Raw genomic sequence first — 23,935 nt, forward strand, 5'->3', positions numbered from 1 at the left:
TGCATTTCATCCCATTTCCTGGGTCTTTATTTTTTTTTTCAGTTATTATTCAAGAAAGGAAATGGTATTTTTTCCAAATATTATTTGGAAAAAAATCCTCTAGATGTTCAGATTGACATTCAACTAGAACTTATTAAATTCCAATGATGACTCTGGCACTGTGCTACGCACTTTCATGTGTAGGCTTTTCTTCCAAGCCTATAGTAACTTAGCAATTGATGAAAAACAGACTATATGGATCCAGAGGCTTAGGCTCAAGTTAAGATAGGAGGCAATACTAGCTAAGTAACTGTATGAAACTGATCATTTATTTTATTTTTATTTTTTTTAACATCTTTATTGAAGTATAATTGCTATACTGATTTTTTTTTTGAATTGCAAACTGTCCTGTTGGGAGTATTTAGAGTATACAATTATAGTTTTATAAAATTATTATTTATTTATTTTTGGCTATGTTGGGTCTTCGTTTCTGTGCAAAGGCTTTCTCTAGTTGTGGCAAGCGGGGGCCACTCTTCATCGCGGTGCATGGGGCGGCGAGGGGGGACCACTCTTCATCGCGGTGCGCGGACCTCTCACTATCGCGGCCTCTCTTGTTGCAGAGCACAGGCTCCAGACGCGCAGGCTCAGTAGTTGTGGCTCATGGGCCCAGTTGCTCCGTGGCATGTGGGATCTTCCCAGACCAGGGCTCGAACCCGTGTCCCCTGCGTTGGCAGGCAGACCCTCAACTACTGCGCCACCAGGGAAGCCCTACTGATCATTTATTGACTACAAACTGTGAACATATATGTCTGCAAAAGTGCAGAGGAGCATATGTCCAAATTTAGAGTGCTTACCTAACCTAAGGAACTTAAACTAATGTGGAAGAGCTCACGGATTAACCAACTCAGACAATTACCTCTACCATTAACCAAATTTTGACCATGTACTATGTCATCAAAACAGTGTCACATTCAATGAATATCTAGTGAAACAATGGGTGAATATCTAATATACAAGCTTATTTAACTCTCAAAAAGATTAAGAGGTCAAGTGATTTCCTTGGCATCACCAGGAAGCATACGGCAGAGTTGAGATTCAGTTCTGATCTGGTTTTCCACCCAGAACCCCATCTTTCTTCAACACTTACTCTTTGAGAGGATGTGTTGGCGTGTCCCCAAGACTACTTTCAGGTTCGGTGATTCCCTGGAAAGACTCACAGAACCCAGAATAGTTTTTCTGCTCACAATTACAGTTTATTACAGTGAAAGGATACAGATTATAATCAGCAAAGATAAAAAGCACTGAGGGCAGAGTCAAGGAGAGACAGGTATAAGTCCAGGTGTCTGCTCCCAGGGGAGTTGTATGGACAGTGCTTAATTCTCCAGCAATGATGTATAATAACAGGTAGAGTGTTGCTAACCAGGGAAGCTCCCCTGAGCCTCGGTGTCCAGGATTTTTTATCAGGGGTTATTTTGTAGCCATGGTGTCCCACGTGGCTGATCTTAGTTACTCAGTCTCCAGACCCTTCAGAGGTCAAACTGACACTTTGCGGCGCAAGAACCCCACCATATATCACATTGTCAGCATCAACCTTCTCACATTGCCCGAGGCCCAGGTAAAGAAAGACTCTCTTATCTAGCAGAATATTCCAAAGATGTCAAGGCGTTCTCCCAGGAGTCAGTCAAGGACCAGACCTTTCTTTGGAGTGTACAGGGTTTAAACACTTCAGACTTGCTGAGTCAACACTTTATTGCAAAGAGGACAAAGCACATCCTTTTCCCTTAAGAATGCTTTTTCTACACTGGTCAAAATGTGCAATATTTTCATGCTAGCTCCCACCCCCCACCCCCTTCCAAGGAGATGCTGTAATCTATGCTGTCTACCCTGTAGAAGCAAGTTCATGGCCTACATAGCAGAGCATCAATATCACAGTCAAGATCTTGAAAAGTATGTTTCTCTGTATAGAAGGCCTTAGCCTCTGGGAGGAGAGAGAGAGAGACTTACAGAAAAAAAGGTTCCAACCTGATACACAGTTAAGCATACACACATTCAACCTGTAACAAACAGGATTCCTCTCTGTTCTGACAATCTCTAATTGAAGAGCAGAACATTTATTTTAAAGCGTGACAGGTGAAAGCCTTGTTTAAAAATATAAATAAACATAGCGTGACAGGCGAAAGCCTTGTTTAAAAATATAAATAAACATTAATTAACTGTAAACATGACAGCCACAGACTTATTTCCTGCTGGGACCATCTGAGAGGTGGGTGAGAAACAGCTGAGTCCTAGATGCAATTCAGTGTCACAAAGCTCTCCCATAGGCTCAACATCACCTTTCAGCTACCTACGCGGCTGTATTTAACCGGCCTCCTGCTGACAGCAGAAGCACTGTCACTCATTCAGTACTCAGGCCTGTCCTGTGCCGGGAAGATTTCCACTGAGCCAAGATTACCTCTTGGGCTAGTTGTAGGTTAACTGTGACTCCTCCCAAACTCTGACTCATGAAAATATTTCTTAAAGCATCAGGAAGCCAGTTTCTGGTGGCTAGGAGATTCCACCTGTTCTAGATGATACTGAGACATTTGCCTATTGGCAGGTAGAATAATATAAACTCCCAGAACCGATGAGAATGCAGGACAGTGAGAGAAAGCAATGTCATGATACTTCTGGGGGTTGCTAAAGACCAGATAATTCATTCAGTTTATAAGCAATATGGCATTATTCACAAATTGTTTCATCCATCCATCCATCCATCCATCTGTCCATCTATCCACCCATCCATCTGGGCAGTCATCCATTTGTCTGCTTATTTACACCATGTGTGTAATCACTGTGCTAGATGCCAGAAGGTACCTTTTCTTTGAGGAGTCCATAGTTTCCTTGGTAGAAAGTAGAGTCAGGTCTGCAAAGAAACCAATGTAGCAAAAGATGGTAAAAACTGAAACCAAGGCTCATGGGAGTTGTAAGAACACAAACGAGAGGTCGAGCCACTTTCCCTAAAGGTTATGGAAAAGCTAGAGACTGGAGATGCCATTTGAGCTAGACTTGAAAGATGAGTAAAAGTTTTTCTTGTACTAGTAGTAAAGTAGAGAGGTAGTCTTATTCTATTGTAGTAAAGTAGAGAAATATTCTGTCTTCAGAGGTCTACAGGCCTGATTATGGACTCTTAGATCTTCTGCCTTGTGAAATTGAAGAGTTGGTGAATTTAGGGTCACCTCACAGAGCAAAAGAAAGGAAGCTTTTTATTAACTGATAGCATAGTTCTCACATCACACTGATCTTATGGTCTCTTTCCCATCTTCTTGAACTTCCATTTTCTGTCTCTCTTGTTTGTCAGAAGATAAGGAAATCTGCTCCAGATGTTGGAGCCCAAAGCCCAGAACCTACAAAATATTGGCATATTCATACACTGGAATACAATTCAGCAATAAAAAATTAAAGACAATAACAATAAACCACAGATATACTCAGCAACATGGACCAATTTCAGGAACATGTTTAGTGAAATAAGCTAGACACTAAGAAGCACATATTCTATGTTTCTATTTATGCAAAGTTTAAGTAAACCAGAGCAGTGGTTGTCCCTAGAAGGGGATTAAATAAAAGGGGCCAGGAGGGAACTTTCTAGGTTAGTGGAAATGTTCTATATTTTGAATGAAGAGTCAGTTACACCAAAACTCATTGACTCAAAACTCATTCAAGTTCTGTTCATGTACACATTTACATTTATATTTACTTAGAATTAAAGAGAAATCAAAGCAAAGTCACAGAGCTTTGAAATGCAGCTAGGAGGTAAAGGGGGCTGTCCCAAATTAAACTGACCAGAATGGAGGCATGCAAGTCAAGCCAAGGAAGATTATCTTTGCCAGAACACAGAGAAAGGCTGAGAAGACTTATTAGAAATCAGTAAGCTCTGGCCAGAGAAAATGTACGTAAGCGGAGAAGCCCAGAGGAGCAGACAGGCTTGACAATCAATGAGTAGGAAGTGTTGAAGTGTTCCTCTTTGTGGAGCCAGCGCCCCATAAGGGCCAGGAGGCACATGGCTCAGGGGCAGTAGGGCATGGCTTGGGGCAGTGGGCGAAAGCTCTCAGGCTCTAGCAAGCTCCCAGGAAGCCAGATCAGCAGTCTCTTCTGAGCTGCTGGGTTGTAGCTGCCTGGCCCCTGTGCCGCTGCAAAGGGTCTGGGCTTCAGAATTAGGAGAGGTATGGATTCCCATCCCCTTGGCTCTTGCTCTGTGAGTGCGTGTTGGTAAAGGGATTGCAGTGCTCTCTGAGCAGCTCATTGATTTCCGTTTACCGCTCACAAAAACTAGGGCGCCTTCTGCCAGGGGCCAGGGAGGGCATATTTTGGTTTTATCTTTCTCTGGGGCCCAATGGAACAGAACTTTTAGCTGCTTAAATGATTTTCCTGGTCTTTTCTGTCCCTCTTGCATATGTTTTTAGTTAATCAGCTTCTTTTTTTAAAAAAGGCACGAAAGGAGAGGGGAAAAAGGAATGGCATGTCCCTTCCTGAAATCTTGTCTCCGAGGACCTCAGGATACTCTACACACATAATTTATTTTATCTCCACTTTACTCCTCAGAAGTGTTAGAAGAACAAGTGTTATTGTTACTTATTTTCATTGACTCAGGCTAAGGTACTGAATCTAGAATTCTCCTCTTTTTGTATTTGAGGATATAGTAGGGGAAAAAAAAAAATCCCCAAACCAAAAAAAAAAAACCATGGAGGTCCTGGGTAACAATAATAATAATAATAATTTGATTCCATATTTTTTAATTTAAAATTGTTCCCACGCTATCAGAATAAAGATTGAACAATGCTTCTTTAACATACCAGAAACCATGTTTTATAGGTGTTTTTTTAAAATGATAAAAAGAGAATGCATACAATTTGTAATTTTTATTTTTTTAATTAATTTTTATTGGAGTCTAGTTGATTTACAATGTTGTGTTAGTTTCTGCTGGACAGCAAAGTGAATCAGTTATACATATATCCATTCTTTTTTTTATTTTTTAATTTTTAAAAATAAATTTATTTATTTTTGTCTGCATTGGGTCTTCGTTGCTGCACGTGGGCTTTCTCTAGTTTCAGCGAGCGGGGGCTACTCTTAATTGCGGTGCATGGGCTTCTCATTGCGTTGGCTTCTCTTGTTGCGGAGCACGGACTCTAGGCACATGGGCTTCAGTAGTTGTGGCATGTGGGCTCAGTAGTTGTGGCACGTGGGCTCTAGAGCACAGGCTCAGTAGTTGTGGTGCACGGACTCTAGAGCATAGGCTCAGTAGTTGTGGCACACAAGCTTAGTTGCTCCGCGGCATGTGGGATCTTCCCGGACCAGGGCTTGAACATGTGTCCCCTGCATTGGCAGGCGGATTCTTAACCACTGCACCTCCAGAGAAGTCCTCCACTCTTTTTTAGATTCTCTTCCCATATAGGTCATTACAGAGTATTGAGTAGAGTTCCCTGGGTTATATAGTAGGTTCTTATTAGTTATATATTTTATATGTAGTAGTGTGTTATGTCAATCCTGTAGGTGTTTTTACAGATGTAAATACTCTACATTTAAGTGAATTGCTAAGGTTTCTTGGATAAACTTATGTTGGAAAGCAAAGGGAATATTCCCTTCTTTCTGACTAGTATCTCCAATGAAATTTCTATGTATCACAGGGACTGGAAACCTGGGGTTCTCCATATGCTACAGGGCAGGCTGGTTAGATTTTTCAAAAAAGTCTGAGAAAATTCCCTCTTTTTCATTTTTTGCAAAATGGACTGAGGTTAGGAGGTGAGGTAGAGGGGAAAATAGGAGGGTGTTTGCCTGCATCAGTGTTTCCCTTCAGCCTAGTTGAAGGTGCCTCTGCTCGGCGCTGGTGGAAATGGGAGGAAGGCAAGAGACAGGGCCAGATGGACTAGCTTTGCTATAAAGGTATTCTCTGTGAGGGTGGGCTGCAAGTCAGAACAGGCTTCAGATGAAGACATGGGGAGACCTGTGCTTCATCTGCTAAATACCTATGTCCAAGGAAGACTGTAGTGAGAGAGCAAGGCAGGGGTGATCATAGCCAATGGCACTGGGCAGAGAGCTCAAAGTTCTAGTCCCAGAAAGTAGGGTTTGCCAAGACCAAAGCACAGTCCAGCCTAGGGTCCAAGACAACTAACAGTCCTCCAAGATAGGATTGCACATCAGGAAACGGAGGCAAGCTTCCTTTTATTGACTGGCTAGGCATGGTGGTGGGTCAGTGTTCATACCCCATTCCCTAGGTTTACCCAGACAATTTGGAAATCTGCCATGGGTCAAAAAGACTAGTCTAGATCCCACCTTCTGGTGAAGACAGGGTTCCCGATAAGCTATCTACCCTAACTGACATTGTCACACAAAGTCGGTGGGTTAATGCTTCTACCTTGAGAGCTTTAGTACCTGCAACTGAGTGAGATAGATGGCAGAGGCCTCACCCAGGCTGATAGGTTGCAGGCACCGTGTCCAAAGGTGGCGGCCAGACTGCTGCTTCTCTCCCTTCAATGTCTAAAGCCGGAGAAAAAGAGCAGTTTTAACTGCTGGGGAGCCTGCCAAGGCCTCACTGCACAAGTACCCTCTTGGGGTGTTAAGCTCCCTCCTCATGGAGGGACAGCTGGCCAGAGGCAGCGAGTAGAAATCAGCTTAGGCAAGACCTCAGGGTAAGCCTGGTCATTCACTCTTAATTTTGCTAATTGACAGACTTGTTATACTGCGCTTTATCATTGATATACCCAATAATATTTTGTTCTGGAAAATCTTTGGAGCCAGACCAATTAGAGTTTGAGATAAAACACATGGGTTTTCAATGGGAGGCCACGTGCAAATCACTTAACTTCCTTTAACCTTAGAAAAAGTTGAGCCTCATATGTAAATGTGAATGATAGCCTCCTTTCAGGAATTTTATACTGATTAAACATGTACGTAAAACCTTAGCAGAGTGACTGGCACGTATCAAGCATTTACATAAACAGCAGAGATTTAAATTATTATTACTTCCCAGGAGGGTGCTACATACAAAACAAAGCCTTATACTAGACTGCATGATTTTGCATTAATGTACATGTGCTCTTTCAATGTAATTGAAATATTTTGGAAGGAAGGCCATTATATTATAATACATAACACTGGAATGGCAGAAAACCTCCTCCAGCATTTTATAACATGTAGTAAAGGGTTCCACTGTGAGAAATCTTTTTTTTTTTTTTTTTTTTTGCTGTATGCGGGCCTCTCACTGCTGTGGCCTCTCCCGTTGCGGAGCACAGGCTCCAGACGCGCAGGCTCAGCGGCCATGGCTCACGGGCCCAGCCGCTCCACGGCATGTGGGATCTTCCCGGACCGGGGCACGAACCCATATCCCCTGCATCAGCCGGCAGACTCTCAACCACTGCGCCACCAGGGAAGCCCTGTGAGAAATCTTATAACCGGTTAGTTACTAATACCTTCTGCTGAGTGAAATGTGAAAAATTTCACCCCAAATTAGACATTGGAGGGAGACAAAACTGATTTGTAAGTAAAGGCTGCTTTTCTAAGGCCATGTTGGAACTTTGGCCCACAACAACGCAATTTAAGTGAAAGTCTCTCACTTTAGGAAAGGGAAAGCAGCATCAAATCTTCTTTCAGGTAGTTATAGGAATAAGTGCTGCACATGCCCTCTGTGGTTAGCCTCAGCCATGACTGATGTTGCTGATAACTCAGATGAAATACTTGCTAAGAAGAGAGCATGACTGTCAATAAAAGGATGGGGAAATGTGGTCTTGCAAACAGGGTTCTTGGATAATTGAACATGCCACCAATAGCATTTCCCTCATAGAAAGGTTTCCTCTACTCAAGAGCTTGGGCTGAATGTTGTCTGCAGAATATTGTGCACAGGCTCGCATCTCCAGGGCTTTAGTGAGACTTGGTTGGTTTAATTGGAAGTATTGCTGTTTTGGGTTTCCATCACATTCCCCAGAATTAGCCTCCTTTGAGCTCCAGCCTCGCCTTCAGTTTCTTGTGGCGATGGAATAAATAATGCAGAGGTCTTGCTGCCGGGAAGCAGGAACAAGACCCAGATGTCAGGAATGGAAAACACAGCAGCTTAAAGCTAGCAAAGCAGAGCAGCAAACAATCAGGAATAGGAGAGCTGCGGGAGCAGGCGAATGGCTAGGGGAGGTGTGTTTGAGATGGGGGTGGGTAACCTCTTGAACAAGGTGCCCAATTAGCTTACAGAGGAACAAGGATGGGACCAAAGAATGGAGGGGAAAGATGGTGAAGGGATGTGAGTAGCATAGTAATGTGGCCCTGAACGGTCTCTTTGCTAAGCAAGAAATGATGGAACTCATGTTTGCGTGAAATAAATTAACCTTGCAGTTTAACTCAGACAGTAATTCACTGGGAGAGGCACTAGGGAGATGCGTGAGAGCCTGATTTCAAAATCGTAATCCAATCCACACTATATACCTTGCTGATGAAGAAAGTGAGACGCAGGGGAATCAGTTTAGCTCAGGGTGAACAAGTTCAAAACTAACCACTCCAGCTCAAACAAAACAAAACTTAACTGAACGAAACCTTCAAATCTGCATCTCTTCCCATGTTCCTTGCCTTGGGGAAAAGCGCATCATATTTTCTATTCACTTAATCCGGAAATCTAGGTATTATTCCTAACCTCTTCCTCACTGAGCCCCTAAATCCATTTAGTCTCCAATTCCTATAGATTTTACTTCCTTACTCTCTCACCAAAAGTGCTTTCTCTCCATACTTAAATTTGCTGACTTAAACTAGGCCCTTGTCATTTCTCTTGCCTGGTCTCAGTCCTTGTAATCCATTCTTAACACTCCTGTTCTGGTGACCTGATCATGCTGGCCCTCTTTGCTACAATACTTTGATGGCTGCTTCACCACCTTCGGGAAAATGTCCACACATCCTGGAATGGTATGCACGTGCATTAATGCTGTGACCACTGTCCACTTCTGCCTACATGTAAGGTCCACTCTCCTTCACTCTGTAGTCTTATTCTGAATCATTGCAATTCTTCATACCCATAGTCCTTTCTTCCTCATTTTCCATTTGCTTGGACAGCCCTCACTCAGCAGGACTCATCTTAGGCATCACCCCCTAGAGAACCCCAGGACCACCACATCATACACCTTCAGGGGTGCCATTCCTTAGAGTGCAGTGTGAATGATGCCCCATGAGTTGTGCAGCGTGTCCTTATCTGGGTTCCCAGAGAACCCTGTGTGTCTGTCTCCTCTCACTGCAATATGATCACCTATTCACTTGTGGGGTCGTCCCAACAAAACAGCTCCTGGAAGAGGCAACATAGACCTGAAAAGTGTTTTAAAACATGGAGTCTGGATGAGAGCAAACTCAGGTTCAATTACTTGCTCACATACTTAATAGCAGTGCAAACTTAAGCAAGCCTAGGCAAGTTACTTATTTATTTTTTTTGCTATTAAGTTTTCTTAGCTGCAAAGCGGGGGATAATTATAGCACCTACTTCATCATGAGATAATCTACATTAAGTGTTTAGCACAGTATCTGAAGCATCATCGTAAGTCTTCCATAAATTAACTACTGTTGTTCTTGTCATTGTTATTGAGGGCAGTACTGCCTTATATTAAAATTTTAATTTCTCCTGCCACACCACAGGCACCCAGCGAATATTTGTTGACTCAATTGATGAATAAGCAAGATAGGGCTATTGATGAACCCATGGGTGTTAGAGTGCCACTTCCTAGTACAGAATTTTACCAGAAGGAAGTAGACAAGTGTAAAGCCATCCATAGGAAAGAAAAAGCTTCCTCAACTGAAATAACTTGATAATTTGTCTTGTAATTGCCCCCTGCAATTTAGAGGAACACACGTTTCCTATAACTAACAGGCATTTATTTTTATGGATGTCATTTGAGCAACAAGTAGAACAATGCCTCCTTTACTTTGAATTTTCAGAGGCCGCTAGATCTCCTAGGGCTCATTCCCACAGGTGGGGATGTCTATAATTTGTTGTTTACCTCAGATTTCAGAATCTTTTAAGAGTCAGAAAACAATCAAATCTTTTCTTCCAGTTGAATTTGGCAGCTAAGGAGCACCTGTCACCACATAGGCCTAGCTTCTGGCTTTATTGAGGAATCTGTTGCTAAGACACAGTCTTAATTTGTTTGCACACTTTTCATAAGAATGTGGGTGTTTATTCACAGAGAGAAACTGAGGCATGAGAGATAAAGGTTGGTGGAAAATTCATGATGGTAGAGGATTAAACCTCCACGATTTGATTGGTCCCTTTAGAGGCTTTCAATGCCTGGTCCCGGACCCAGGGGCATCAGCAGCACCTGGGATTGTTAGAAATGCACATTCCCGGGCCTCACCCAGACTTGCTTGCATCACAGAATCGCTGGGGAGTGGCCCACAGTCTGTGACTTAACACGTCCTCCAGGTTATTCTGATGCTTGATAACATGTCAGATCTGCTGCTCTAGACTCTAGACCCATACAAGTGGGTTTCAACCCTGGCTGCACATTTAGAATCACCTGGAAAACTTTAAAAAATCCCATCCCCCTGGTGTCACTGCAGACCAATTAAATCAAAATCTCTGGAGATGGGCTCTAGAGATTGATATTTTTAAAATCTCCTCAGGAGATTCTAATGCACAGACAGGATGGAGAAGCACTGGCCTAGGGTATATTTTTGTTACACATAACAGAAGCCTGCTAAAGTAACCCAAGGTGGAAATTTTGAAGGAAAAAATTCAAGTAAGTTCTAACCAGAACTGGAAAGCACCAAAACCCCAGACACTTCTTCTGTCCATCTCGCATTTTTCTCCTTCTGTGGCCACATTTTCTGTTTTCTGCTTTTCTCTGCACATTTAATTCTCTTACCCGTTACAAAACAACTTCTTTTTCTCATTCACTGTTTCTGCTCTGCTTTTTCATTATTTGTCTTGTCATTGGACCAACTCCCCCCTCCCAACTCTGTGTGACCTTTTGGCTTGAACACCCACAGCTCTAGATTCTAGAGAGATTTATTTTCTCATAAGATTTTTAACTTGAAACTATGAACTAAGGATTCCCCCCACCAAAAAAAAAATCCTTTTTCTTTTTTTGAAGAGAAAAAAAATACTTTTCTGCTAACAGGAAATTTGCAATGCAATTTAAAAATCTCCCCACCCACCCAATAAAATAGTAGCTTTCTGTTATTGACAAGAGAGAGGGAGAGGAAAAGAAGGTAAATTTAAGGAGAACAGTTTCAATTCCTTTAGTTCTTAAAACTTTCATCTCACAGATGTTTGTCTGACAACCACCTTGATTCCAGAAATTAGTCTTGACATCGCTGAATTCTTCCCTGCTTACATAGCCCAAGCGACACACTTATCAGTTCTAACCTGCTATTCAAGAGTTTTCATCTTCTCCCATTATGACTGGGCAGACCATCTACCTATTTACCCTTTTTAATTTTTCTTACACATATGTGTTTATCTATGGCTCCATGCATGCACCTTGCGTGTCCCGGGACATTCCTGCTGTTAATGGCTTCCTATTCAATCAATAAACTATAGGACTTCATCAGATACCAGAAAGTAGCCTCAGCCATCATCTCACCTAACTTCTCAACCAACAGCATCGTTGAGAGCAATTTATTTGGCTTTTGCTGAAGTATTTCCAGAGAACGGAAACTTTTAAAAGTGTGACACAGCATTGCAAGACAGCTATAATCATTGAAAGTTATTTCTTACTGGTAATAAATATTCAACAACTGAATTTAATATGGAGCTGGAATCTACGTCCATGGTACATATTCTCCTTCCTTTTGCCTTCCTCTGCTCTTTGAAAAGATAGCAGATATATTTATTCATGTTTCAAATGGGAAAATTTGTAAATTTGGAGGGCTGCTATGAAGACCCCACTGAGCCTTCTTTTTTTCTAGGATAAGCATCTCCAGTATCTTTAGGCAATCTGTGTTTATAAACATTCCCATTTCCTTGCCTGTCTGATTCCTCTCTACTGAGGTACACTAGCTTGTTTTAAAAGGCCACACTCAGAATTAAAAAAACACTATATGAGATATAAATTGACCAGTATGCGGTACATTGGACTGATTGTTCTCCTTATGTATGACCACTTTACTTCTCCAGAAGCAATTTATGATTAATTTTGACATCCATGGCTAGTGAGTCATTCTGAGCAAACTGTCATCTAAAACCTCCAAATCTCTCATTCAAAACCTACTTCTTAGCTAAATGTCACTTTTACTTTTTCCACTGTTGGAATCTAATTGTAGGAGCTGCATATTCCAATGTAAGTTTTTCTATTTCCAAGAATTCTGCTCTTTTTGGCCCTTATAATTTCTGCTCTTACTTGCTTACTCTGCTATCAGTTGTCCTCAATTCTGTATCATTAGCAAATTTGACAAACACCTTCAGTTACCTACCCTGTGTGCTTAACTAACTACACAAAGACTACATTTCTACAGACTAAGGAACAAATGTTAGGAAATACCAGGACTTCCGTCTCTTTGAAACACACAAATGTGTACGTATCATATATTAATTTTAAGTACACAGATCACACCTCTACAGCTTGCTAAATTCTCACGAAATGAACACACCATGTAACCATCAACCAAATCGAGAGACAGAACACCACGGGCAACCCAGACATCGGACCATAATGTAATGTCCCCCTTCCCCCAAACATAGACATTATCCTAATTTCTATCACTGCATTAGTTTTGCCTGTTTTTGAATGTCATATCAAGGAAATCATATGGATGTACTCTTTTGTATCTAGCTTGTTCTTTCATTCTTAATGCTGGACAGTATTCTGTTGAATGATTATGCTACAATTTATTAATCAGTTCTACTGTTTACAGATTTAGGCTACTAAAAATAGTGTTGCCGTGTATATTCTTGATATCTTCTGGTGCCCAGTATATGCATTTCTGTTGGGCAGGTTCTAGAATATGTGTATATTCAGCTTTAGAAGACACTCCAAAATTGTTTTCTAGGTAGTGGTATAGATATAGTCCCACAAGCTGGGTTCAATAGTTTCCATTGCTCCATATCCCAGCCAACGTTTGGTATTGTCTTTTCATGATGTTAGGAGTCCTGATTACCCATTAGATGCAGGGGCATCTCACTGTGGTGTTTAAATTATATTTCCTTGATATTGATGAGGTTGAGTACATTTTCATTTGCTTAATAGCCATTTGGAACTTCTCTTTTGTGAACTATCGATTCAAGTTTTTTGCCCATTTAAAAATTGAGTTGCTTCTTTTTTTCTTATTGATGTATGTACAACATTCTCTCTATGAATCATTTGTTGAATATATGTACTGCACATGTGTTATTTCACTCTTTGGTTTGCCTTTTCACATTCTTCTGGTGTCTTTGGATCAAAAGAAATTCTTAAATGAAATATATCTAGTTTTTAAATATTTTCATTTATTTTTAGTTCTTTTTTTAAAAAGTTTTTTTTTAATTAATTAATTAATTTATTTTTCTTTGGCTGCGTTGGGCCTTCATTGCTGCGCACAGGCTTTCTTTAGTTGTGGCGAGTGGGAGCTACTCTTTGTTGCAGTGCACGGGCTTCTTACTGCGGTGGCTTCTCTTGTTGTGGAGCACGGGCTCTAGGCATGCAGGCTTCAGTAGTTGTGGTGCATGGGCTTAGTTGCTTCGCGACATGAGGGATCTTCCCGGACCAGGGATCAAACCCATTTCCCCTGCATTGGCAGGCGGATTCTTAACCACTGCACCACCAGGGAAGTCCCAAGATTGTGTATTATTTTTTAATCCTTTATGGCTATTGAATTTTATCAAACGTTTTTATGCATCTATTATGGTTATCATATTAGTTCTTTCTTTAGTCTGTAAATGGAGTGAATCACATTGAATTATTTTTGATGTTGAAATAACCCAACTTTGCATTCTGGATTTTAACTAAATATTATGATGCATACTTGTTTCATTTTTATGAAACAATTTTAGAAAAGTTCCAAAAATAGCACAGAGTACCCATATATACTTCATCCAGTTTCCCCTAATGCTAATGTTTTGCACAATTATGGTACAATTATCAAAGCTGAAAAATAATATTAGAGCCATAGTATAAATGGTACTACAGACTTCGTATGGATTTTACTAGCTTTTCCACCAATTTTTTTTATTTGTTTCAGAATCTAATCCATGATCCCCATTGTATTTAGATTTCATGTTTTCTTAGTTTCTCCTCTATGAGAGTCCCTCAGACATTCTTTGTCTTTCATGACCATGATGATTTTTAAAATATTGGTCATATTTTTACTTTTCTTCAATATGAATTTTTTCAGGGTGTCTGTTACTGGTGATGTTTACCTTGATCACTTGGTTAAGGGTGATGTCTGCTGGGTTTCTCCATTGTAAAGTTACTATTTTTCCTTTTGCAATTAACATCTTGATGGAGATATTCTGACACTATGCAAATAATCCTTTTTCTCCACAAATCTTTCTCACTAATTTTGGCATCCATCAGTGGATCTTGCCAGCAACAGTTATTACAGCGGTGTTCTAATGGGGATTTTCTATTTACTTCATTTCTCCTGTATTTATTAATTGGAGTCTGTCTGTAAGGAAGAACTATTAAAGCCTATTTCTTATTTCCTCTTCCAGTTTTGGCCTTGTGTCCTCCCCTGTCACAAGTAAACTTGTCAGAAGAGCTACATGTGACTCATATTTCCTTTTATCCTGTTCAACCCTAAGCACCTTCCAATCTACCTTCCTTCCTGATAATTCTACCAAAAGAACTCTTGCTAAAGTCACCAGTGGTCCTCGTGTGCCTGGTTCTGCTAAGTAAACAGTATCTACCTTAGGAAGTTGACATTTTAAACATGTAAAAAACCAATAGATTTAGTTTCTCCTTTGTTTGGCCATTGTAGGTCTTCTGTGATTTCCATGGTCACTCCCAAAAGAGGAATGTGTTCCTTTATGGTTGTAGCATCAAAGAGACTCTGTGGCAGGCAGAGTCCACTGTGGACACATCCAATCTCTTGGAAGATGTCAGCTACAGGGTAAGTCATTATGGAGGATGACACCAGATATTTTGTGTCCACATGCTTGCCTTTGAGACATGCCTCAACCATTATTTTCCTAAATAGGCATTTTGATATTTTAACTATAGGATTATAGTACAAGCAGGTTGAAGGTGTGTGTAACCTCTCCACATTTTTGATGAATAATGGCTTCTTGCCTGGTTACTCTGAATTTGTTTTTTCTATATGATATGATACAGTGCATAGGATGTGCGAATTGGAGACAGGAAACTTCATCTTAATACCTAACTTTATAATTATTAACTGTGTGACTATGAGCCATTAACACTCCCTCTCTGAACCCCCATTCTTCACCTGTAAAACGAGGATAGTGAAAATACCGTCCCTGTTAGGTATTATATTTATGGAAGGAACAAAATGATGCTGAATTGGAAAGGATCTTAAATAAATATGAAGTGATGAAAAAAATTTAAGGCATTAGACCATCCACATTCCTCTGCTTGAGCATACTATAAAAAGTAGAACAGTGACCCGCTGAACCTAATTCTATTTTTTCTGGGTTCCAGTAGTTGGAGCTCAACTATCCCCACACTGAACCCAAGAGGAGATTAAGGAGAGGTAAGGAAGGAAGGACTTCTTCCTGTCAGGATAAAGTAAACAGGCTGTTGCTTGCTGAATATTAGGAAGAGGTAGAAGAGGTCAAGTTATCCAACCACAAAATAAAAACTGGCCTTTGTTTCAAATTTATATAGGAAAAAGAGAAAAATTATTGAGTTGGAAAAACCTAGTTCTCCTCCTGTGTCTTTCTCTTTTAATTTTACACAGAACACTTCATTTATGACACTTCTGGGGACCAAATATTTGGATTTTTCCCTCCACCAAGCAATTCTGTGACACCAGCTGGATATCTTACAATTTAACTCAGTTCTGACACTATCTACCTGGAGATAACACCAGATCCCTCAGGTTAAGGGCTTAGTCCCAGGAGACATGCCCCTATTTCAGATGCCAACTGCAAGTAGTAGGTCCTCAGGTTACCCACAACTTCTGTCTGTCTTGGCTACAAATCAGAGGTTCCCATGATCTCCTCCCCGTTGGGTTCGATTATTTGCTAGAACAGCTCACGGTACTCATGGGAACACTTACTTACATTTACCAATTTATTAAACGATGTGATAAAGGATACAGATGAACAGCCAGATAAAGAGATATGGAGATCTGGAAGGGTCCAGAGCTTCTGTACCTGTGGAGTTGGGAGTAGGGTGCATTACTTCTCAGTGTATGGATGTGTTCACCAACCTGCAAGCTCCCTGAGCCCCATACTATTTGGATCTTATGGAAGCTTCCTCACATGGGCATGATCATTTATCAACTCCATTTCCAGCCCCTCTCTCTTTCCTAGAGAAGTGATGATCTGCCCTGATCCAGGAACCATTCAGGAGCTCACCCAGAGTCACCTTATTAGAACAAAAGATGCTCCTACCACTCTTATCACATAGAAATTTGCAAATGTTTTACGAATCTCATGTCAGAACTGGGGGTGAAGAACCAATATATATTTCTTACTACAAATCACCATATCACAGTTACGATGGTACCAACTTCTTCTAAATCCCTTATTATTCTGGATATATGAATTTACTGTGTGTGAAATACCTTCATTCACAGGGTTAGTGAGTATTAAAAGAGGTAAAAACCCACCAAGCTACTATTTCACCTGGAATTACTTCCCCTGTGTCCTGAATTTTTTTTCACCCTCTTCATTCATGTCTATTAGAAGCATGACTGCTACTGATCAGTAGAGTTCCCCCCAAGGCTATTAAAGCTGAACCAACAGCTTATCCTCAATGTCATATTTACACTAAGGCTCAGCTAGAGTACTGGCGATAAACCTCAAGAAGCTTAACTGCTTTATCTTACTTAGGAAACTAGTTTAGTATATTAAAACGTTCATCTGGGCAGGTCATGCTGACTTGTATAAAATTATCTCTTATGAGTGGTACATCTTAAACTAAAAGAATCTATACCATCCAATCTTAAATATAGAGTCACCATGAGTTTTAGCTCTTTTTCCAAAAGAAAGTTGACAATATTCATAGATAATAATAAAGCTTACCCCAAAGACTTGTGATGATTAAATGAATTAATGCATGCAAAATACATAGTAAGCATTCAGTGAAAAGGTATCTATTATAATCTTAATATTTGGGAAACTGAAATTAAGTTTAAGGTACAGAGCAAGTGTCAGGGGAAGAGTTGAATGTCCCAAGCCTTCTTGCCCCACCCAAACCGGGGCGACCCCAGGAAACATTGAAGCAGGTCTTCAGTGGATCAGTTCATATGTAGAGTTCATCAATTTCCTATTCATTTACAAAACAAAACGTAACAAACAAACAACCTCCAGTTATCACAGCTATCATCATCTTCATTGCTCACTCTGACATAGATCTATTTGTGTGAAATCAAAAGGGAAATGCAATGAGGACTTTACTGTAAATGAGATAGTTTGGAGCCCGTTATTTAATGAATGGATAAATTGCCGCTATGGAGGTGTAAGAGGGTACTGCCACTGCACTTTGTAAATCTCACATCCTCCAGCCTCCAGTGAAGGGATCATAGCTCATAGAGCTCTCCAAGATGCACGCCATTAATTTGAGTGTGTGGTTATTTGGAGCGGGGCCGTACTAGCTAAGAAAACAAGGTTCACTTAAGTAAGAAAGCAAAGATCATTTAAACGATGTCAGATTAAGTTTTGGCAACAAGGTAAAACATTGATAAATTATAATTACATTCATGTATTCTTGATCATATTATATATATATATAGCAACTAAAAAAATATATATATACTTATATATAATATATATTCTATTTATGTATGTTTAAGCAGTCCTCTAAAGGCTTGGAGTAGCAGATTCCATTTATTTCAGTGAATAGTTATGAAGTACCCTCTACAAGCAGCATAGATTCATGTGCAGAGATTTTCCTGTGAACAAGACACAAACTTCTAGGCTGCAGAGGAGATAGAAAATAAACAACAAATTACATACACAATAATTTAACTGTAATTGTGATGAGTACTCTGAAGGAGAAAAATGGGCAGAGGGATAGCAGGGAGAGAGGGACAAGTGTGGATAGATAAAATCAATTAGGAGGCAATTGGAGAAACTCTGAGGATAACATTAGCATTTCATTTCCCTTAAAATTATGATGCTTTAGGTCTGGAGGATATGTAAGAACTTAGAGATCATAGTAGGTTATGTTAATAATTACATTAATGTATATTTATATCATATAATAATTATATTAATCTTTATATTAATATAGTTAATGGTTATGTTAAACATGACAATAAGAACCAGAGATACAATATTAAAAGATTTGCTCTATGTTCTAGAATTGAACAAAACTGCATTTCCTTAACAATAATTCCTTAATTTATGTTCTCATCAATTTGTTCTGCTTCTCCATCTTGTCCCTATAATTTGTCCAAAGACCCGATGCTATACTGTTTCTTATCTAATGTATATAATTTTATATTATGTTCTAGTTTTTGGAGATTCTGTCAACACTGAAGTGAGAGAACCCTTCTTGTTCATGTCACAAAAGTTCTGAGCTAAGTGTAGTATTTCAGCTGTCCCAAACACCTGTTGTACTTTCAACTCTGAGACGTCATCTTTGGGGGATGGAAGGGTCCAGTGACTAGAAGTCCCCTCTCTGTCAATCGGAGAGAGGCAAGGGTCTACTGATGCCTTCTAAATGGAAATTTAGTGATCTCACATAAAGCTTTTCTACGCTAGGAAAAGATGGTATATATGAATCCAGAGAGTATGAATTTTTAGAAGTTTTATAATTGGTCCAGCTTCAGATTTGTGGATCGGAGAATGAGACTGAAATGTTCATTTTGGCAGTTCCAGTCTCTCAGGAAACAAGTGAACGTTATATGTGCTCCTACTCAAGAATCATCAATGGCCCGTGTGTCTGAGATAAGGAAAGTTCAGCTAGAAAACAGTGAGGCTGGATGGAGCTACTCTCTAAATTTCAGTTCCCTGTGAAGTCTGTGGCTTTCCATGAGACTCAACTCAGCAATGTATGAGGCTGAATGTATGTTGCAACCTTGTTCCACCATGATGCAGGAAGATGGGGTTGAAAGATCATACTCTTTGGAGTTGGCCATATTGGCATTTGGATCCCATTCCAGTCACTTTGTAGTTGGACTTGAACTATTTCTTTCTAGCTTTTCTAAGCCTCAGTTTCCTCATCTTTAAAAGTATTAAAAAAATTGGTGTCCATTACTCAGGATAGATAGAAGGTTTATAGTTGCACATAGTAAGTGTTTAATGTATTGAGATGCTTAATACATACTGAGAAGTTGTTTTTTATGATGCATAGCCCCAATCACCGGCAACTCATCATAATCTGATTTTTTTTTAATTGTAGACTCTTCCCAAAATCCTTGATAAACTAGCACCAGCATTCACCTTAAGCAGCTGCAGCTTCCTCGTGGAGAAATCCCGAGCCTCCACAGCACGAGTAGTGGTGTGGAGAGAGATGGGTGTGTCCAGAAGCTACACCATGGAGAGCAGCTACTGTGGCTGCAACCAGGGCCCCTATCAGGTATGTGAGGCTGTGGAATATCCATGCTTTCTGTCTGGCAGCAGTACACTGTGATGCGGAGCTATCACACACCACTTGTTCCTGCTCTCTAGCCTGAAAGAGGAAGAAGTCTCCAGGTAGGGTCTGGCCCAGCTCCCTGATCTTGCTGAAGAACTAGTTCAATGATTGTCTTCCCTGGCAGCACAATCTGCGTCGATCCTGGAAGCAATTTGTGCATGCCTGCTGATTTGGTTTCTCAATCATCTGCCCTCGCCAGCAAGTGGCAGGGGAGCCTCCCTCAGACAGGCACCCCCGGCTTTTATGGAACCTCTGCCTGGCCCTGTTCTATGCATGAGAACATTTTCTTTCCTTTTGCAACAACTGGGACTAGTCCCCTATGCATCATAAAAAAGACATAGGTCAGCATGTAGGTATTGTCAAGACGTACGTGGATTGTGTTTCTCTGTCTTCTGTGCTTATCTAAATTAGCGGCTCTCTGTTATCCTGCTATCACCAGAGCAAACAGAAGCGTGTGCATGACGTGGGTCTCCCCAAGATGAGTGGTGTTACGACTCAAATTCTAGCATCCAGGGAAATGGCTCATATAAATCGTATTCTTTCTACAGCTATATTAGCTCTTACAGTGGGCTGTTCTAGCTGCTTGTCCCACTCCCTCACTAGAGGAGCATAAATAAGGGACATTGTGACAGTGCCAGGGTAACAGACTCTTTTAAATTCATTAGGCAAGCTGACAGACTACTCCTTGGTGACTTCTATTCAACCTCAAGAATACCTGGACCTCACCAGCCTTAAAGCTCATTGTGTTGGCTTTGATACTTTCCTGGAACTGCTAGGAAGTGCTTGGCATCTCCGTAATCTGGTGCTTGCGGAAATCTGTTAACTGTCAAAGGCAGTCCAGGGAGTGACAGGTGATGACCATTATCTAACTTCCCACCTGGTCAAAGAGATTTTTCAACACAGGGTTACTGAACCACCCATTTTGACTTATTAATTCTGTTAAATAGCCGGTTAGTTTGTCTACACAGTGGCTTGAAAGAATTGTTTTTGTTACTGAATTAATAAACTATTAGACTGAATTAATCCATATTTATCCACATTACTCCAGTGCAGAATAAGAAGAGTGAGCTTGTTGGGGAGACATGGGATTGGGCGTCCAAAGACCTCACTCTTCCACTTACCAGCCGTGCTGCAAACTGCTTACCTCTATTGAACCTATACATTTCATATATCAAACGCAGATATTAATAAGGATTCGTCTCCTTCCTACTAGACAAAATTTTTGTAAAGGCCAAAAGAAAATACATATACAAATATAATTGGAGGTTATATCATCAGGTATCTGTTCCTTCTCTTGACATTCAAAACCCATAGGACTGGAAAAAAAATAAGCCTGGAATATTGTGACTCTAAGACCTTATGGGTATAGACTTGTGCCTCTCTAGCTGTATGCTTCTTGAAGACAACTCCACGCATCCCTCACAGATTTATTGGATTTGTGACTTTCATTGACTTTGTTTCTCCAAGCACCAATTCAGGCTAACAGCTTCTAGTCACATAAGTATCAATGCCATTCACAGTAAATCAACCAGACACTCAAAGGCCCTTGAAGCTGTTGTTTGAAAACTAAATGACTCATAGGTTCAGGCCCTCACCAACTCTTCGTCTTCCATGCAGCATACATACTGGCTGTTGGAAATGACAGTGAAAGAGGCTTGTCCAGTGGGACAGCTTTCAGATATGGGCTCAGCATTTGCCCCGGGAAATTTTCCACATGGCCTTTGCATGGGGTCTCTACAAGGAAGAATGGAGAAGGAACTGACTAGAGAAAAGCCCTAACAGTGCCAGATCTGGCTTTGCTTTAAAAATCCTATTCTCTATATGAAGCACCTCTCTGAACGGATAGGTTTTCCCCTTCCCTTTGTTTTTCTGTCCTTACAAACATTGTCGAGTAACTGAGCAGAATTGCAGACAGTGACCAAGAGGATGGTGAGCAATTTTATATATGGGAGGGTGGAGGGGCACCCTGGGGAAATGAAACCAGCCCAGAGTTGGGTGTTTTGGTGATTTTTGTTTGAGGTATATAATGAAGACCACGAGCTATAAAGCAGTATAGAAATTTCCATCCTGAACATACTGCAAATGACTTTTGTACATTGAGAAGCTGAGTCCCAGTTGGGTCCTGAGGTTATTATTCTAAGGTCATCTTTCCATTTTGTGTTTAGCATTACCATTTATACAAAAGATGGAAAATACTTAAATATACCCACGAGGGGTATTCCTTCCTGCCTTCATAAGAATATAAACATTTTTGCAGTTTCTCTGGTTAATGCGGCTTTAACGTAGTTCCGATCATTTCTCCCAGCACACTAAGTACCTGATCTGTTAGTACTGAAATGAAATATCATTTCTTACAGTGACATTTATGTTGGAACTGCATTAAGCAATATAAGCTATCACCTTCAAATAATTATTATTAATATGATATTTTCCCTTCTGTTTTCCAGTCTATAGTTGGCTAATTAAAAAAAAAAAAAAAACTTCTCCAGCTTTTGTTGTTTGGGGGATATAGTCTCTACTGCTAGGTTATATGCTTTGATCCATAATTTGTATTTAATGTGGAAGTCCCATCCACTGAGAGATTTACTTTCCGTATTAGGGAGTGGCCCAAAGCTGTGGAGGCTGTTGAAGGGAAAAGCCAAAATGGAATGATGTGTCCTTTGGGGGCTCATTTTTTAGAGTCATTTTTCAGACTCTATGTGGACAGCTGTGTGCTTCACACTGAGTTGAGTGTTTGCAACCTGGAGTCACATGCATGGTGTGTTTGCACATGCGAAGGCATGTGACTGGGTCCCGTGGACTGCTTGTGGCTTAGGAGGATAATGTAAAAGCTCCCACCCAATCAGGCTCCTTGACAGTGCTGCTGACTCATGGGACGACAAAGAGGGTCTTAGAGGAAGGACAGAAGATGGGTGACTCAGCTGAGGTTTGAAGAGTGACTCAACTGGGTGTTAATATTCCCTACCTGCAACTGCTTGCCTTGTATTGTGGACCCTCAAGCAATCCATCCTCTTTACCACCAACAGAGGGATTTTTCAGTGACCCAAACCTATTCAAGTCAAGTACTGCCCATAACCCTCATTATGTCTAGAGAAAATCCAATTCCTCATCGTGACGTGTAAGGCCTTTGACAATCTCCTCATTCATTTTTCTATACTCAATGCCTTCTTTAGTATAGAATAGTTGTTACGTATCTGTGTTGACTGACCAATGACTGAATGGATAAGTGAGCAAATGAATGGTGATTTCCGGGTAGGGTCAGATGATTTTCCTCTGTCCATGGATAATTAGAAAAAGGAGAAGAAATCACCATGTCCAAATATGACTAGAAGCCATTCTAAAATGGAGATTTTTAAGAGTTGCTATAATTGGTGGAAATGGAAAATACATGGGTGAGAGAGGGAAATGAGTAAGAATGCAACTCTGAGACCTCTTAGGCCTGTCACTATATACATGATTTGAGAGCATCTAATGGATTCTTTCCCCGAGTAAGGTGATTCTAGTCCAGGTGTGGAATTTCACATGGCCACATTCTAATAACAGGTGATGATTAGAAAGGAGGACAGCCACCGTGCATGTGAGAGATGCTGGTATGTACCTCCTAGATCCCCCTGAAGAGGTGCTCATTTCCCCAGTGGCTCACAGCTGTGTCCATCACCAGAAATTACTTGTAGCTGGCAGAAACTACCTTGACCAAAGCCATGGCTCCTCTGTGTGAGCCTGCATCCAATGGCTGGTCTATGTGGGGTTACAATGGCCTGGCCTCCTAGCCTTAGTTGGGAAAACTCCAGAGAGGGTGCCATTCGAGCTCCAGAACTCCCTGTAGGATCGGTGGGGACCTCTGTTGCAATTGCACTGAGGTTCAACCTCCTCCTCTGCCCAATTCTGCTTTCCTCACCACTCATAGGTGGTGTTGTGGTGAGAGCTCCCCCAAAAGCCTTCTGCAAAACAAATTCTAACAGTATTTCCACAAAGGCTTAACTTAGAAAACATAAATTTTGGAACTAAGTTCTTGAGCTATTGAAGATGGTTTGATAGGGACAAATTCATAGAAGAAATTAAATCATCTCAACTTGGCTTTCAAGCCTCCCAGTGCCCTCTTAATTCACATTCTGCTCCCCTTAGTTGTTTTGGGAACACGGCCCACACAGAATGAGAGACTGCAGCTAGGTACAGGGCCTCTTGCACTGGTGCTCTACTGCTGTTGTGGTAGAAGAGAGATGGAGTGTATTAGTTTCCCACGGCTACCATACAAATTAACCACAAATTAGGTGGCTTAA

At 40.8% G+C, this 23,935-nt stretch overlaps 1 protein-coding gene across 1 annotated transcript in view; it reads left to right on the top strand.

Annotated features, from left to right (window-relative positions):
- AGBL1 (AGBL carboxypeptidase 1) overlaps window positions 1-23,935 on the top strand; it is a 979,047-nt gene that overhangs the window by 502,522 nt on the left and 452,590 nt on the right. Inside the window, exons 20-21 of the mRNA XM_055088206.1 lie at window positions 14,869-15,000; window positions 19,422-19,598. Coding sequence (XP_054944181.1) covers window positions 14,869-15,000; window positions 19,422-19,598 — 309 coding nt within the window. The remainder of the gene's footprint in view (window positions 1-14,868; window positions 15,001-19,421; window positions 19,599-23,935) is intronic.

The sequence above is a fragment of the Physeter macrocephalus genome, chromosome 11 (assembly GCF_002837175.3).
Source record: "Physeter macrocephalus isolate SW-GA chromosome 11, ASM283717v5, whole genome shotgun sequence".
NCBI classification, from domain to species: Eukaryota; Metazoa; Chordata; class Mammalia; order Artiodactyla; family Physeteridae; genus Physeter; species Physeter macrocephalus.